At 42.0% G+C, this 19,180-nt stretch overlaps 1 protein-coding gene across 3 annotated transcripts in view; it reads right to left on the bottom strand.

Moving 5' to 3' along the window:
• The window catches only part of limk1a (LIM domain kinase 1a), a 73,410-nt gene that overhangs the window by 11,712 nt on the left and 42,518 nt on the right, over positions 1-19,180 (bottom strand). For 2 of the 3 annotated variants that reach the window (XM_081369719.1, XM_081369720.1), the window contains 3 exons: positions 4,695-4,804; positions 766-963; positions 321-426 (listed from right to left, as the gene is read on the bottom strand). In XM_081369719.1, the coding sequence (XP_081225845.1) occupies positions 321-426; positions 766-963; positions 4,695-4,804 (414 nt within the window). Of the gene's footprint in view, positions 1-320; positions 427-765; positions 964-4,694; positions 4,805-12,480; positions 12,591-19,180 lie in introns of those variants that run through there. The other variant, XM_081369721.1, reaches the window with a different exon arrangement.

The following is a 19,180-nucleotide window of genomic DNA, read 5'->3' as shown; positions in this document are numbered from 1 at the left end:
TCAGTAATAACACAGTTATAATTGTGTAATTAGCTCGTAGTGAAGGAACTGTTCACTGGTTATTAGAGGTAAATAGTTCTCACTTTAGATCAGGTCATGGAAAACGGGAAGTTTTCTGTATTGAGAAACACTTTAAACAATTAATGTCTAATAAACGTTGGTTCTTTGGTTTTTCGTGACACTATTTACAGTTAAAAACATGACCCAACTCTTTACATATGAGCTAATTACACAATAATAATAGTGTTATGAAGCTGTCTGGTGTTCAGCAGACATCAAAAGCTCAGTGAATGTGTATGTGTGTGTGTGTGTTTATTCACCTCGTCCAGAGGAACGTTCTGAATCGGCGTCCCGTTGATCTCTAGGATCCGATCGCCAACATGAATGGAGTTCTTGACATCTGGACTGATGCATTCTGGGTCCACCCTGAACACACACACACACGAGTCACATGACCAGGACAGAGAGGTTTGAAGATTTCAGTCAGGACCGTTCATGCAAGAGGGGACAGGCAAAGATTCGAGAGCTACTTTACTGTGCTTAAAATACTGGCTGACATTTGGAGGAACTTTCCTTTTCCTTTTTCAGTCGCTCATACATTTGTATTTTACCTTTAAACTCTAAATCAAAAGTATTAAAAGGATAATTCGACTCCTAATTATCATTGAGAAAAATGCATCAGTGTTGTTTTGGTTAAAGTCAGTGTTCCACAGCAGTTTGAGAGTCTGTGACTGACTCGGACTGGGAGGACGGACACACACTCACTGCGAGACTCTGATGGTGGGCTTGTGTTCGGGGCTGTATCCGTTGGGACTGGAGCCCTGATCGATGGACACGGAGAGCCCTCGCTTCCCATCGGTGGAGGCGGGAATAGACACGAGCGTGACCGTGTGAGGAATCCTGGAGCAGGGCGAGTCGGGCAGGGTGACCGGAGTCACGACGGTGCGGTAATAACACTGTCCACTAGAGGGAGACACAGCAGAGGAAGAGCTGACTGAAGGGGCAGTTACTACAGGACATGCTTTTACAACTGTAGATGAAGGTTAAAGGACTGAAACGTTCATGTCATATCATCAACTTCAGATTATTTGGTGACATTTTACTTCTGTTAATAACGTTAGAAACGTCTTCATGTTTTGCTTAAGAACTAGTTAAATCGTTCAAACATCCAAGCTGTCATGACACTTTGTTTCACACTGTAGATTTTTTCTTACATACTTTTATGAAAGCACATGAAACACTTTAATCATTATAAATGAGTGGTGATTATGAAAAGAAAGGTATTAAGGGGTCATCAATCATTCTGGGACACAAACACTGCAGGTTATACTGTATATGTTTTGGAAAGAAGAGGTTAATTTCCCCATATGTTAAGCCACACCACAACATTTACAGGGTCCTTTATTGATTTATTGAAATGTTGTTCTGGCTCATACAAACATGCGATCGATGAAATCATCAAACTGTAGATTACAAAATATTGTTACAGTAACTGAAGTGAACATTTACTCAGAGTTCCTGGCTTTGCCTGTTAGTAAACAATACATAAATAAATGAATAACTGTAAAATGTGTTTTACTGGCCAAGCGAGCCTTTTCACATGAATAAAGCACATACTTTCAGAGCTCATGGGATGCTGTTGATATGAAGATAAAACACGCCTTCTGGACGGCTACATCACACCCACACAACAGGACATATTAATAACACATAACAACAGCTCATGCTAATGTCCTGCTTTAGAAATAAAGAGCAATATCTGGTCTCGCTTTATTTTGATGGTCCCTTTAACACATTCTGTTGACTTCAAGTAACATTGCACCTACATGTCCACTATCTCTCATTAGCGTGTTAGTGGAGTATTAGTAGACTGGGAGGGTTAGAAAAGTTACTTATAGCCAGTAGATTGCTAGGGGATTATGAAAATAAAGCGTTACCCAATATCTTCCGGCGGTCAGCAGAATTTCACTTGACTGGCGTGTCCGTGGGCTTTTTTTGGTTTTGGTTTTTAGGTGTGACCAGGGCTTGATATTAACACCCTTCAACCACCAAATGCGTGTGTATTTCAGCAGTGGTGTGTGACACGGTCACTCCTACTAGACACTTCGCCAGGTTGAAATGTATATATAATATACAGTTTTTAAATGTTTTTTAAAAAGGCATCTGAAATAATAAACTAAGCCCAATGTAGTGTTGTCAAAAAATATCTATTTTTTGCTACATATTGATCCTGAAATGAGTGATCGCACCCAAAGTGCGTGCACATAAAGCCTCCTCTCAGTACTAAATTGATTTATTTTTCGCTGCTTATTGCGCTTAAACAGTCAAATACACACAAAATAATGTCAAAATGCCAGTCTATGTGAGCATTCATCTAAACACAGTCAGTTACGGTTTAAGTGAACATATACAGTTGAGAAAGAAAGCGCATGTGTAACAGTATAATGGCTCAGTGCGTCAGGCCTTAAAGTGACAGCAGCCTAATAAACCTGCTGGCAAATTATGAGACAATATTACAAATATCTATATGGCTATATCTATATGTATATCTTTTTTCCCCATGGCATCGATGTCAACATTGTGGCTAGTGAAAATGCTGAGTGGCTTTGGAAACTTTGGAAAACTACTAGCCACTAGGGGTGTAACAATATATCGTGTCACAAAAATGCAACATTATGTATCTTGGATAGTGATATGTATTGTGGATAGTTCACCCAAAATGAAAATTACTGTATTATAGGGGTGTAAGAAAAAATCGATACACATGAGTATCGCAATATTTTATTTTGCAATACTGTATCGATTTTCAAAAACGCAATATCGATTTTATTTTATTTTTTACATCCAAAAATATTCATGGTAAGACGGTGGTTCACGTTTATGTTGTTTAAAAGGCTCGCCGAACGGTGCGTGTCCACTGGCACGGAGCGAGCGGAGCAAGCGTTTTCAATTCATTCCTATGAAAGTCGAGCTTCATGCTCAGCAGTGCATTTTGGGATTGACAGCGGACCGGAGAAAGCGTTGAGAGCGACTGAGAGCGTCAAAAGGTTGGGCAGTTCTCGACTTTATGCAAATATCAAGCGAAAAACGCGGTCGGCAGTTTATGATGGATTTAGTGCGGAAATCATTTTGTTTACAAATTAGACGCTTTGCAGTTGTTTATATGTTAAAGATTTTATTTTGGATGTGTTTATTGTTATATTGGCTGGGTTTATAAAATTGAAAGGATCTTTGCTTAGTGCATTTGGAAACAAAGCTTGTCTATTTCTAAATGTAATCGCGTGCATGATGATTATACTGTCTGTGTGTTGAAAAAAACAAACACACTCATAACAGACACACCCCAAAGCGGAGACGTTACAGCGTTGCCAGCGGCACCGAGCGTAGTTTTGCCGCTGTAGTGGACGCGCACCGTGAAGCTGCGTTCACACCAAACGCGAATAGAGCGTCTGGCGCGAGTGATTTCAGTGTTAAGTTAATGCAAAGACGCGTTTACGCACGTCTGGAGGTCCTGTGGCGCGAATGAGGTGTTTAGCGCGGCAGACGCTAATTCGCCTCATTCGCGCATTCCCTGTTGTGACAGGGGCTATGTATTTTCTTTGATTATGGCCTACTTGAGAAATATAAAAATTTGCTCACTAAGAACCTGTGAACCACAATACCAAACTGGCAGTCTAATTTTCTGTGAACTGAATTGTTTACCTAAAGTAAACTTCTTTGACTTTTATGCACATCATGTCTTTTTTTTAAATATAATTTTTTCTAAAATTATAGTCCTACTTTAAAAAAATCCCAATATATCGCCTTATGCACAGTATCGAAATATATTGCAATATATTGAATCGTGACACATGTATCTTGATACGTATCGTATCGCCAGATTCTTGCCAATACACAGCCCTACTGTATTACTGTTGAAAATTACTGTTTTAGTGTCAGTAGTACATTAAACTACCATATAATGCTGAATATAATGTATAATAATGTAACGAGGGAATGTTTGTGGTTGCTGATAATGCCAAATGTCTTGTGTTACCAGTAATAAGAGGCCTATATTATTTTAAATGTATCTAGTCAGTGACTAAAATAAAATAATTCTGTATTTTTTCACCAAACTGCGTAAAAAAAAAACGTTCATACCAAAAAAACGTAAAAACCTGGTCTTTAAGACCATTTTTGAGACATTTTAAAAATGGTATACATATCTTGAGTGATTAATGTACCCATTAATCAACAGTGGTGGTTAACCTGCAACATGGCCTTTAAAGTCTATGTAGAGAGAATTGTGTCGTCTTAGCGGCCCCTAATTTAATAACAAATGATTGTTGCGACGGAAGTGAATCAATCATAACTAACCTTAGCTGGAAAATAACTTTACTAAAGAACCGCTATAAAGCCAAAACAATCTCTGTTACCATAAATTATACGTTTATCTCTGTAAAGCTGCTTTGAAACAATCTACAATTTAACAATTGTTAAAAGCGCTATATAAATGAAGATGACTTGACTATTTTCAGCTTCAGAATCATGCTTATTTTTATTCTGGTTTGTCTGGTTTGTCATTGTCTATATTGTATTGTGAGTCCAGTACTGTGATATGTATCGAATCATGACATGAGGGAATCCTTACACCCCTACTAGCCACAGTGTCTGGTGAGCAAGAAAGTTCACGTCGAGCCCCGGGCGTCACTCACCAGTAAAGTTTGGAGCGCTCCACCAGCGCATACGTGTCTCCATCACCGATGAAGGCTCGGCAGTTCAGACAGGTGAAGCATTCTGGGTGATACTTCTGCTCTCCAGCCACCTGGAAGACAGAAACACTGAGATCAGACCAAGGTTATAATCGTTAATGAAAACTAGGTGCGAAAAAAACGAAAACTAGGTGCGAAAAAACATTGTCGTTAACTGAAATAAAAATAAAAACGAAAACTAATGTAATGTGTGTTTGGCAAAACTAACTAAAATAAAATTAAATTATAGAGTAAATGTCCTTAGTTTTCGTCTTCGTCAATGTCTTTCATAGAGCAAATAACGTTATATCTTTCAGAGTTGACATTTCCGACCATAGACATACAGTTTCCGACTAGCATTGTTTCCCACACATAGACAAATTCGTGTCGGTGCGCCACAGAATCAACACCAGCCGCCACATATCGCGTTTTGTTACTCATCTTTTTTAACGCCATTTAAAACACACAGCGTATTAGTTCAGCTGCATTTGCATACACACACACACACACACAGCCCCTCCCCTCCGGTCACACGTGTCTCCATTAAAACGTGTGTTCGTTGAAAGCAAGTTCGCGAAAGGCTGGTATCTCGTGAACACCTTTACACAATCACACATTAAAAAATGGTATAAAAAATATTTTAAATTCTGAATACAATTTTGTCAGTGTGTTAATATCGACCTGAGAAGCGATTGCGCCTTCCAGACACGCTTTATACGCTCTCCAGATGTTCAACATTGAGATCAGACACGCTTTATATGCTCTCCAGATGTTCAACACAGAAACACTGAGATCAGACGCACTTTATATTCTCTCCAGATGTTCAACACAGAACCACTGAGATCAGACACGCTTTATACGCTCTCCAGATGTTCAACACAGAAACACTGAGATCAGACACGCTTTATATGCTCTCCAGATGTTCAACACAGAAACACTGAGATCAGACACGTTTTATACGCTCTCCAGATGTTCAACACAGAACCACTGAGATCAGACACGCTTTATATGCTCTCCAGGTGTTCAACACAGAAACACTGAGATCAGACACGCTTTATATGCTCTATAGATGTTCAACACCGAAACACTGAGATCAGACACGCTTTATACACTCTCCAGATGTTCAACACAGAAACACTGAGATCAGACACGTTTTATACGCTCTCCAGATGTTCAACACAGAACCACTGAGATCAGACACGCTTTATATGCTCTCCAGGTGTTCAACACAGAAACACTGAGATCAGACACGCTTTATATGCTCTATAGATGTTCAACACAGAAACACTGAGATCAGACACGCTTTATACGCTCTCCAGATGTTCAACACAGAAACACTGAGATCAGACACGTTTTATACGCTCTCCAGATGTTCAACACAGAACCACTGAGATCAGACACGCTTTATATGCTCTATAGATGTTCAACACAGAAACACTGAGATCAGACACGCTTTATATGCTCTCCAGATGTTCAACACAGAACCACTGAGATCAGACACGCTTTATATGCTCTATAGATGTTCAACACAGAAACACTGAGATCAGACACGCTTTATATGCTCTCCAGATGTTCAACACAGAAACACTGAGATCAGACACGTTTTATACGCTCTCCAGATGTTCAACACAGAACCACTGAGATCAGACACGCTTTATATGCTCTATAGATGTTCAACACAGAAACACTGAGATCAGACACGCTTTATATGCTCTATAGATGTTCAACACAGAAACACTGAGATCAGACACGCTTTATACGCTCTCCAGATGTTCAACACAGAAACACTGAGATCAGACACGCTTTATATGCTCTCCAGATGTTCAACACAGAAACACTGAGATCAGACACGTTTTATACGCTCTCCAGATGTTCAACACAGAACCACTGAGATCAGACACGCTTTATATGCTCTCCAGGTGTTCAACACAGAAACACTGAGATCAGACACGCTTTATATGCTCTATAGATGTTCAACACAGAAACACTGAGATCAGACACGCTTTATACGCTCTCCAGATGTTCAACACAGAACCACTGAGATCAGACACGCTTTATATGCTCTCCAGGTGTTCAACACAGAAACACTGAGATCAGACACGCTTTATACGCTCTCCAGATGTTCAACACAGAACCACTGAGATCAGACACGCTTTATATGCTCTCCAGGTGTAAAACACAGAACCACTGAGATCAGACACGCTTTATATGCTCTCCAGGTGTTCAACACAGAAACACTGAGATCAGACACGCTTTATATGCTCTCCAGATGTTCAACACAGAACCACTGAGATCAGACACGCTTTATATGCTCTCCAGGTGTTCAACACAGAAACACTGAGATCAGACACGCTTTATATGCTCTCCAGGTGTTCAACACAGAACCACTGAGATCAGACACGCTTTATATGCTCTCCAGGTGTTCAACACAGAACCACTGAGATCAGACACGCTTTATATGCTCTCCAGGTGTTCAACACAGAAACACTGAGATCAGACACGCTTTATACGCTCTCCAGGTGTTCAACACAGAACCACTGAGATCAGACACGCTTTATATGCTCTCCAGATGTTCAACACAGAAACACTGAGATCAGACACGCTTTATACGCCCTCCAGGTGTTCAACACAGAACCACTGAGATCAGACGAACTTTATATGCTCTCCAGATGTTCAACACAGAAACACTGAGATCAGACACGCTTTATATGCTCTCCAGGTGTTCAACACAGAACCACTGAGATCAGACACGCTTTATATGCTCTCCAGATGTTCAACACAGAAACACTGAGATCAGACACGCTTTATACGCTCTCCAGGTGTTCAACACAGAACCACTGAGATCAGACACGCTTTATATGCTCTCCAGATGTTCAACACAGAACCACTGAGATCAGACACGCTTTATACGCTCTCCAGGTGTTCAACACAGAAACACTGAGATCAGACAGTCTTTATATGCTCTGATATATGAGCTGTCAATTTTCCTTCATGATTTATTTTCAGACATCATGAGAACTTGATGTGAACTATACTTGGTATTTTAACGTGACATGTTATAACAAGAATATTTATGGCAAGAGCTCTTTTCAGTCACTGCTATCTTTTCCTCATGATTATTCTCTTTTTTCCCTTTGCAAACTGCTGTAAAAGTATGAAAAATGTCAACATGTACTGCACATTTGTGGTCTGTTCTCCCCAATTTAATTTACAATATATTCCATTAATAATTCACTGGAATGCACGAAGAATCTCTCCTTAGTCTCAAATCCTCACGTCTCATTCCAGGTTTGTTTTCACAAGTAAATGCAATTTATAATCTGTCAAAATGACGGAAATCACTTTGAAATAGTATCACTTAATGCAAAAGTTAATTAACATTTTTGATTAACGCAACATAAGTTAATACAGATACATATTACTATAGCCGTTATTGCTGTGGAAAAACTCGCGCTTTTGGGGTTGTTTGGTCTGTTGAAAGTACCTTGTTGATGCTTTTACACTTTTAAATTTCCTTTTAATGTTCGATGGTTGAAGGGTGAAAAGATTAATGTCATCTCATTGTGACACTTTTTTTACGTATTGCGTTCATAGAGCGAGCCTTTTCACTGATTGTTTACAGCTTAAAGGAAGTTACACCCATAATTTGCGCAAAGCGTCATGGGGCGTAGGAATAAGGTGGATACACACGTATACGTGTGCACTGGAAGCTTAAATAAGGTAAATTCATTGTGTGTTCAAGCATACTTGGTAATTAAGTGCTTCTGGTTCTGATTCAGATTAGGATGACAACATCAAAAAAGTCTTCAGGCGTCCTGAACACATTATTCGATCAATACACTCATTCATTCTGTTTTAGTTCAGAGTCATGAGTGTAAGTGTTGAAGACGAGAGAAACAAACCAGATAAATGACTTAACACATCTCATGTCTCTCAGCTTCATTCGTTTTTACTGAGCCAAATGTCGAATATAAAAAATGATATTTATGTTCCTAGATGGAACTTTCATTCGCATTGATCTTCATCTAATGAAGAGTGACCTTTCATACACACCAGGATGTGAATCCAGTCTCAAACTAGCTAAAGTCTATGCTTTAGTGATCATCTCACTGAGAAAGAAGGATAGAAGGTCAGACAGACTTGTCTACAGCTCATAAGGAACTTGCTTTCATACAATGGCCCCAAAAAGTGTGATAACACTTATGACACACCATGTTAAATCAATATCAAGAGTCTATATACATGTGTTCAAAAACATAATCTGAACTTGTTTGAATCAGCTGGTGTTTTAGTGGATGTATGAAGTCAGTTGAAGTCTTCATTTTCAGACAAAATCTTCATTTTCAGAACTAGATCTATTCTTTATAATAATACTCCTAGTAATACAGGATTTATGTATTATGAAACATTGTGATCAAATCATTTTTGAAGAAATGTCATTACACAGCCAATATTTAAGGCCACTTTTTGTTTAGTTTCTGGGTGTTTTTTTCAAATAGGAAACAAATGTGACGCCATGGTCTTAAAAGATGTGTACTAAATAGGTCTTTCCATTTCTTGGAATCTTTTGTCTTTGACAAAAAATTTGTACCATAAAATATGTGTGAACGACACCTACGACGGGGGAAACGTGGCGTCATCTCACAGTGATGTCACAGATTGCCCACTGCTTCCTCATTTCTGTCGCTTCATTTACAAACGCTCAACCGACACGGAAAACAGAGCTGACAGACCACCGACATGTCTGAAAATACACAGCACACGGCGCCCACAGAGAAAACATCTACTGAACATCTCCAGATCTACTGCAAACAACGCTTTCCAGTCAAGACATCTATGCAAAAGTCTAAAAATGATCTTTTACAAAACAGGGGAATGTAGAGTCCCTCGTTACCATATGTTAATAATGACATCAACAGTTGCCTGACATCAACACATCAGCAAAGCTCCAGTAGGAAAACACATCTCCTGTGTTATTATTGGGGATGCAGCAAAACGTTTTAATGTAAAAACGCCTCTGTAAGTTGTCCTGTTCCTCTGTTGTGTCAGTGATTGGCTGGATGGACGGTTGAGACATATGATTTGACGTGTTCACCCTTTATTCAAATATTATTAAAGATGTTGTCAGCATATTGCAAAGTTGTGCTTGGAGTCAATTGTTTTATTTATGGTAATGCAAGGAAACATGCCAAATCGTGCGACATAATTTTTGGCCATGCTGTCATAAACAAATTATGAACACATGCAAAAACAAAAGAGAACCAAAGAAATATTAATAACTGATTGTGTTGTAGTCAATGTATGCTTTATTTCCTGTGAGATTTTAGAAATAGAAAGCTTTACTGTCCCTTTTGATCAATGTAATGCATCCTTGCTAAATAAAAGTATTATTAAATTCTTTCATTTCTTACCAAAATTCCCACTGACCCCAAACTTTTGAACAGTAGTGTATAATGTTAAAAAAAAACATTTCTATTCCAGATAAATGCTGTTCTTTTGAGCTTTCTATTCATCAAAGAATCCTGAAATAAATTGTACACAACTGTTCTCAACATTGATAATAATCATAAATGTTTCTTGAGCAGCAAATCATCATATTAGAGTGATTTATGAAGGATCATGTGACACTGAAGACTGGAGCAATGATGCTGAAAATTCAGCTTTGATAACAGGAATAAATCACACTTTATTGTATATTCACATAGAAAACAGCTGTTATAAATTGGAATAATATTTCACAATATTACTGTTTGTTTTGTATTTATAATCAAATGAATGCAGCATTGGTGAGCAGAAGAGACTTATCTTAAAAACATTTAAAATCTTACAAATCAAACTTTTGTACAGCAGTGTGTGTGCTCACACACACACACACACTGCTGTACAAAAGTTTGATCTGTAAGATTTTTAATGTTTTACATAATATTATTTTCCTCATACATTATTTTGGTGGTTTAATTACTTTTGGTCACAACTGTACATGTTTCTACTAAACTACATGAACTACTGTGGAAGACAACCTTGTTCTGGGTATAATCCCACTTCTGAGTATGACATACTGTACACATGCTCTTGTGTCATATGCTGTCCACACAATAATTCATCATCCACTCTAAATATTACAGCTCACACTAAAAATGAATGAAAACCCACATCTTGAGCCATGTTGCCATTGTTACATGTTTGGCAACAACTGGGCCGACGAGTGATTTCAAAAGTGATATTTAAATATGGGAAAGACTGGAATTCACCACTTTCCTATCACACTTATACTTCCTTCTGTCTGCTGTTCTTCCTTCAACAACACCCATGACATCTCTAGAGTCACTCAGCCATCTGAACACACCTCTAGAAACCCAACACTCATCACGGCACCTGCTTCTGCTCGGAAACCGTTCTGGGGAAATCTCCACAATCACAAACCCCCCAGTGATGGGCAGGGAAGTTTCTCTGCTGATGTAACACAGCATTCAGCCCTGAGGGACAGACGTACAGTAAACAGCTCCAGATGAAAACTGCTCTCGACACTGTCAAACACCCTGCACTTCTGTACCTCATGCACATTCATTCATTCATCTAAAGGATAATTTAACCTGTTCAACCTACTGTATGTCTGTCCTCACAGCCTTGTTTTACATAGCACTCCTTTAAACAAGGCGTCTACCCTGGATAGCAGTTCTACAGATGCACAATTTTACGATATATCTGACAAAATCAAAAGTACCAAAAGGCATAGATTCACTACAGCACGAGCCGAGCTAATGTCATGGGTTTGATTCTCATGGAGTATATTCTACTGATTTAAACCTCTTTTACTGGGTCAGAGTCTCTGCTACATGAACAAATGTGAATATCGATCGGCACATGTCCATGTAGTGCCTCAGCATCCGCATCTGTACACACACACACACACACACACACACACACACAGAGACTGGGACGTGATGCCAAACATGACCCGGTTTACTAGTCAACGGTCATCTACTGCTAGGGGACAATTACATGTAAATTAATCATAATAACAATAATAAAGAATGATCGTTTTAGGTCAATAATTCCCCATATCATATGATGCCAGAAGACTCTATTGAACCAAACAGAAAATGATGTGAGAATGACCATTTGGAAACAAGGCCGACTGTTTGATCAGATGAAGGATAAATCAAGCACCAATGCTACATTTTTCTAAATGTCATAATCATTTGTTAACAAACAAGTATTCATTACTTCAATGAGCTCATTGTTTCGGCCTTTAATATCACATTGTTTAAATTAATATATGTTTAGCTAACTGTGATTTGTATATGTGAAGAGTTCAGATGCAAAAGCCTCTAAGTGCCATCTGAAATTTTCTTCTAGAATGATCATTTTTATCAAGCTCGTATATTTAAGCTCAGTAATTTCACTTAAATGGCAATGAAGATTACCTATTAATTGTCATTTAAGTGAAATTACTGAGCTTAAATATACGAGCTTAATAAAAATGATCATTCTAGAAGAAGATTTCAGATGGCACTTAGAGGCTTTTGCATCTGAACTCTTCATGTACATTTCTGAAATACATTAGACAGTCACCTCTGAGAACAGATCACTGGACTCAGCATCTGAATTGCCTTTTAAATGATAATGAATCAAATAAAACATGTAAAAAAAAACATCTAAGCTGAAAATGAATGAAATCTATTCCACATGTGATGCATGAAGGCTGTGTAAAGTCCCATCAGCACGAGAGAGAGAGCATCTGGCTTACCTTCTTCTCTCTCTTCCAGAGTTTGAGACAGCAGAAGCTCCAGTAAAACACATCGCCGACCATGACCGGCTACAGCGTGCGGATCATTCTAGCGAAGCCGGCACAAAAACACAACACAGCCCACACGCCCAGCGCTGAGCTCATCCCAGAACCCTCTGTTACTCCCTCTGTCTCTCGCTCGCTCACTCACTCTCTCTGAGTGGGTGACTTCATCACTTCCTGTTCAGCGATACACACACACACACACACACCTCCCCCACTCGACCCAACCCTCCCACTGACACACACACAACCTCTTCCAGGGAAAACAGGCTCAAATCTTCAGCTATACAGCTAAAGGAAAGCCACCGACCTTGTAAACATGGCTGACGGTCTCATGTGATAACTGAGGTCTCCAGCGAAACTGCCCGTATCAGTCAGATCTCAACATTGTGGGTTGAGACCAGGCTTGTACAGACCAAAAGCAGGAGGGACACAAAGAGAAACAGTGAATTCCCCATAAGCAGACTGAAGAATATCAAGGTGAAGCCACTCAAAACTGAACACCACACACATTCGACACTTGAGTTTTCATAACAAACGGCTGAAATTAGTCATGGCAATGAAACTAGCAAGGGGGTCCAAAACAGCAGTCGCCGGGAGTGAACAAATACAGATCCAGACAGACATGTTTGTCACTGAGCTCACAGAAAGACACAAATAAACACAAGAAACTGATGACATCGGGCAATGATAACACAGGCCTGTTGTGTGTGAATGCGGTGGGAGGAGGGTTTTCCACAGAATAACCATGTGGGACGCGTCTCAGTGTCATGATTTCATTACAGAACGCCACTCAACGTAAGTAACTACTGACAGAGAACGAGACTACAGCACAGGAGTCTTGTAAAGCTTTTAACCCAAATGAAGTGAATGATTTAAAACACTCTTCACGGGCAGAAACTCAGTATTGGTATACTAGTATTGGATTGTTTTGTAATATAACAATTCTTATCAGTGCATTATAGGGCTGGGTATTGACAAATTTCACAATTCGATTCGATTTCGATTCACAAGCTTGCATTTCGATTCGATTCGATATTGATTATTTTGGATATCAGGTACAATACAGTACATGGCAAATTTTCTCAAGGAAAACAAATCTCTTCACTAATGCTGTAAACTATGGGAGTCAGTTGTAGCCTATTGGCTTCATTAGCCTAGTATAATACTGAAGGTAAAAATTAACGGATTTGTATACAAACACTTAAATTACAGTTTTATTTATTTTTATAATAATTAAGTTATGAAATATAAACATTTAAATGGTGGCTGTCATAAAAACTTGCCAGATTTATTCAAACATGCATTAAATATTGAAGAACATTAAAAATGACAATGAATATGTAATATGGTGCATATATTTAGCAAAATGCTCCTCTCTAGAGTAAATTTTTCTAGCTGACTAACGAGTTTATGGTCACTGGATATGGTTTTTCTGAGGTAAATGTGACGTTACATGACATTGTTTACAAGCTGTTTTACTGATGTCTTTCCACGGTTGAAACACTGATTGAGCGATAAGTTGTACTTTTAACACACTTTCAGAAGTTCATTCATGTTTATTTTGCGCTGTAACTGGTGTTATTAAGGCGGAAGAGAAGATCATGTGCTTCTCTAGAGCTGAGCTGAGCCAGAGCGATCTCACGCCACAGCGCCAAAACGGTACGTTTTTGAATTTCGTAAGAAAATGGACGTAATTTGAAATCTGAGACTTTGTTTCATATCAATAGTAGCAAAGCACAAAGATTATTGTGATTTATTGGATGGGATGCGCGCAACAATGTTCCATTCATTCATCAACTGAAAACAGGATGACTAATCGATTCTTGGGATTTAAGAATCGATATCGGTTCGTAAAAATGAGAATCGATTAAAATCGAGAAATCTATATTTTTTACCCAGCCCTAGTGCATTATAATTATTTAAGGGAATGTATTTATTACAATCAACAATTCTGAACAACTTGGATGAATTTTAAGATAAAGAATAAATGGTTTACAGGCGGGGTTTACTGGAGGGGTTCGAGTGTTGTGTTGTCTGGAGCTTCAGCTTCTAGCAGGGGCTCAATAGGCAAACTGGTCCCCGATGAAAGGCCAGGAAAAGAGTGATCCAACACTTTCCCCTACGGAATGGTCAAAGGAGAGAGAGAAAGAGGGATACGGCCCGTCTTTGAGCCAGGCCTGGGAGAGGAGCTCGTATATGAGTCCCTGGTGGCCAAACGCTGGTCCATGTCCTCATAGTTCAGACCCTCACCTATGATCATGAACTTTGGATACTAGTGACCCACAGAACGAGACTGAGGGTGTCTAACCCTGAGAAACATGATGTGAAGCTCTGACATCCGGGAGAGATGTCAGTTACAGGGAGCTGGCGGAGGGGGTTCGGGCATGTCCAACTGGGAAGAGACTGAAGATGAGGGATTATATCTCCTGGCTGGCCTGGGAATGCCTTGGGATCCTCCAGGAAGAGCTGGCAGGAGCAGGACTAAAAATATCCGGTAACACTTTCTATGAAGACCAAGCTTATAATGAATTAAAGCTCCATTCCGTGTACAATAGATTATGGGCATGTGCACTGAAACTTATAAGTAATTATAAAAATAATATAAATTTAACTATAACTGTTGTTATAATGCAGTATAGTTCTTGAGTCTTTATAAATATATTTATAGAATTGTCATGTCATGTTATCTTCGTCCGCTTATCCGGGGCCGGGTCGCGGGGGCAGCAGTCTAAGCAGAGATGCCCAGACTCCCCTCTCCCTAGACACTTCCTCCAGCTCTTCCGGGGGAACACCGAGGCGTTCCCAGGCCAGCCGGGAGACATAGTCTCTCCAGCGTGTCCTAGGTCTTCCCCGGGGGTCTCCTCCCAGTGGGACGCGCCCGGAACACCTTCCCGGGAAGGCGTCCAGGAGGCATCCGGAACAGATGCCCGAGCCACCTCAGCTGACCCCTTTCGATGTGGAGGAGCAGCGGCTCTACTCTGAGCTCCTCCCAAGTGACCGAGCTTCTCACCCTATCTCTAAGGGATCGCCCAGCCACCCTGCGGAGAAAGCTCATTTCGGCTGCCTGTATCCGGGATCTTGTCCTTTCGGTCATGACCCAAAGCTCATGACCATAGGTGAAAGTAGGAACGTAGATTGACCGGTAAATCGAGAGTTTCGCCTTGCGGCTCAGCTCTTTCTTCACCACAACAGACCGGTACATCGACCACATTACTGCAGAAGCTGCACCGATCCGTCTGTCAATCTCCCGTTCCATCCTTCCCTCACTCGTGAACAAAACCCCAGGATACTTAAACTCCTCCACTTGAGGCAGGAACTCTCCACCAACCTGAAGTGGGCAAGCCACCCTTTTCCGACTGAGGACAATGGCCTCGGATTTGGAGGTGCCGATTCTCATCGCAGCCGCTTCACACTCGGCTGCAAACCGTCCCAGTGCATGCTGAAGGTCCTGGCTTGATGAAGCCAACTCGACAACATCATCCGCAAAGAGCAGAGACGAAATCGTGTTGTCACCAAACCCGACACCCTCCGGCCCCTGGCTGCGCCTAGAAATTCTGTCCATAAAAATTATGAACAGAACCGGCGACAAAGGTGCCTTGCCACCGAGGAGTTTCTTGACTACCTCGGTGACTTCAGCTTGGGTGATGGATGAGTCCACCTCTGAGCCCTCAGCCTCTGCTTCCTCAATGGAAGCTACGTGACGGCGGGATTGAGGAGATCCTCGAAGTATTCCTTCCACCGTCCGACGACATCCCCAGTTGAGGTCAACAGCTCCCCACCTCTACGGTAGACAGCATTGGTAGGGCACTGCTTCCCCCTTCTGAGGCGCCGGACGGTTTGCCAGAATCTCTTCGAGGCCAGCCGATAGTCCTTCGCCATGGCCTCAACGAACTCCTCCCAGGCCCGAGTTTTTGCCTCCACAACCACCCTGCAGTTCGCTTGGCCTGCCGGTACCTGTCAGCTGCCTCAGTAGTCCCACAAGCCAACCAGGCCCGATAGGACTCCTTCTTCAGCTTGACGGCATCCCTTACTTCCGGTGTCCACCATCGGGTTCGGGGATTGCCGCCTAAACAGGCACCGGAGACCTTACGGCCACAGCTCCGAGTGGCCGCTTCGACAATGGAGGTGGAGAACATGGTCCACTCGGACTCAATATCTCCAGCCTCCCTCGGGATCTGGACGAAGCTCCGCCGGAGGTGGGAGTTGAAGATCTCTCTGACCGGAGACTCGGCCAAACGTTCCCAGCAGACCCTCATAGTACGCTTGTGTCTGCCGAGTCTGTCCAGCCTCCTCCCCCGCCATCGGATCCAACTCACCACCAGGTGGTGATCAGTTGACAGCTCCGCCCCTCTCTTCACCCGAGTGTCCAAGACATACGGCTGGAGGTCGGATGAAACGACCACAAAGTCGATCATCGACCTCCGGCCTAGGGTGTCCTGGTGCCACGTGCACTGATGGACACCCTTATGCTTGAACATGGTGTTCGTTATGGACAAGCTGTAACTAGCACAGAAGTCCAATAACTGAACACCGCTCGGATTCAGATCAGGGGGGCCGTTCCTCCCAATCACGCCCCTCCAGGTGTCACTGTCGTTGCCCACGGTGGCGTTGAAGTCTCCCAGTAGAACGATGGAGTCCCCAGTCGGAGCACTTTCCAGCACCCCTCCCAGAGACTCCAAGAAGGCCGGGTACTCTGCACTGCCGTTTGGCCCGTAGGCGCACACAACAGTGAGAGACCTATCCCTGACCCATAGGCGCAGGGAAACGACCCTCTCGTTCACCGGGGTGAACTCCAACACATGGCGGCTCAGCTGGGGGGCTATAAGCAAACCCACACCAGCCCGCCGCCTCTCACCATGGGCAACTCCAGAGTGGTGAAGAGTCCATCCTCTCTCAAGGGGTGTGGTTCCAGAGCCCAAGCCGTGCGTAGAGGTGATCCCGACTATCTCTAGTCGGAACCTCTCTACCTCACGCACAATCTCAGGCTCCTTCCCCGCCAGCGAGGTGACATTCCACGTCCCTAGAGCTAGTTTCCGTGCCCAGGGATCGGGTTGTCGAGGCCCCCACCTTCGACTGCCGCCCGATCCTCTCAGCACCGGCCCCTTACGGTCCCTCCTGCAGGTGGTGAGCCCACGGGAAGGCGGCCCCACGTCGCTCCTTCGGGCTGAGCCTGGCTGGACCCCGTGGGGGGAGGCCCGGCCACCAGGCGCTCGCATACGAGCCCCAACCCCAGGCCTGGCTCCAGGGTGGGGCCCCGGCTGCGCCATACCGGTTGACGTCACGGTCCTTGATTTAATTTGTCTCATAAAGGGTATTTTGAACCACTCTTAGTCTGACCCGTCGCCTAGGACCTGTTTGCCTTGGGAGACCCTACCAGGGGCATATAGCCCCGGACAACATAGCTCCTAGGGTCATTCGGGTACTCAAACCCCTCCACCACGTTAAGGTGGCAGTTCAAGGAGGGGCTTATAGAATTGTAATACTAAATCAGTATAAATGGGGATATAATTCATTATAAGCATGATCTTCATAGAAAGTGTTACCAAGAGATGCCATTTACAACTCAGTGTTCACTCCTTTAATGGAACATTTAAATACTTCTATAAATATTCTTCTGATATAAAGTCTATATTATTATTGTTCGCACATCACTCCTCAAGTTCTAAACTGGTAACAATGGCTATGGGGATCTCTTTCTAGGTCACGTACGCAGTTCGTTCTTGCTGACCAGAATCTTCCTCCTCACAGGAGTCCACAGACCGGGCCTTCATCCTCATTCAGTCCCTTGATGAAGATGTGTGTCTGTCAGTCAGACGCAGGAAGAGCGTGCTGAGCCATCTTTAATTCACTTATCCCGAGTCTGGGGAGTTTAATCATTGGGACTGCACTGCCTGAGGCCGTCTGTGAGCCACTAAATCACACAGCGAGCAAAGCAGACCAGACGTTTTAAATAGAAAAACACAGACCACAGAGTCTACCATCTGCTTTATAGTTCCAGAAGAGAGAGGCTATTTGAGCGAAACCAAACCCTGGTCTTGACTAACATTGTAGAACAAGGGTCACCGTCCCACCGAGCAACAGAGAACGCATCCTGTGAGAGAAACCAATGACAGCATGCCGTGTGGGTGAAAGGTTTTCTCAACCCTGTTAGCTGCACCTGCGCTTTATAAGCTAAGTGTGTGGCCTGAACACAGGCTATAAACTCAGCAGAGCTCAGAGAGAGTCAGTGTTCAGGACAGACTGAGTTACTGCAGGAACATTCAGCTTTAGGCAGAGGCTATCTAATACACGAAGTGGAAAATAGCATCAAAAAAAGTGTTTTCTTTGCTCTGTTTTACTGTAAATAGCATCTATTGTTATTTGCACTTCGTATCGTATCTTAATATCATTATTATTTACACTGTGTAAATAGATGCCATTTACACTAAGTAGAAATAGCAGTATTTTCTTGTGTCTAAGTGTAAAGTGCATATAGTTGCAGATAACCTACTATTTGCTCCTCAGTGTATTGTCGCATATTATAAAACAGTGCAATAATAACAACATTTTCAGTGTATATTATTATATTTATTAAAATCATGAATGGATGCTGCTTTATTCTAGCCATAAAGTCCTCCCCTACCCAATAAACACTATATTCTCACTATTAAATACC

Source organism: Scardinius erythrophthalmus, assembly GCF_964197995.2.
Source record: "Scardinius erythrophthalmus genome assembly, chromosome: 7".
Taxonomy (NCBI): Eukaryota; Metazoa; Chordata; class Actinopteri; order Cypriniformes; family Leuciscidae; genus Scardinius; species Scardinius erythrophthalmus.
This window is presented reverse-complemented; position numbering and strand designations above follow the sequence as displayed.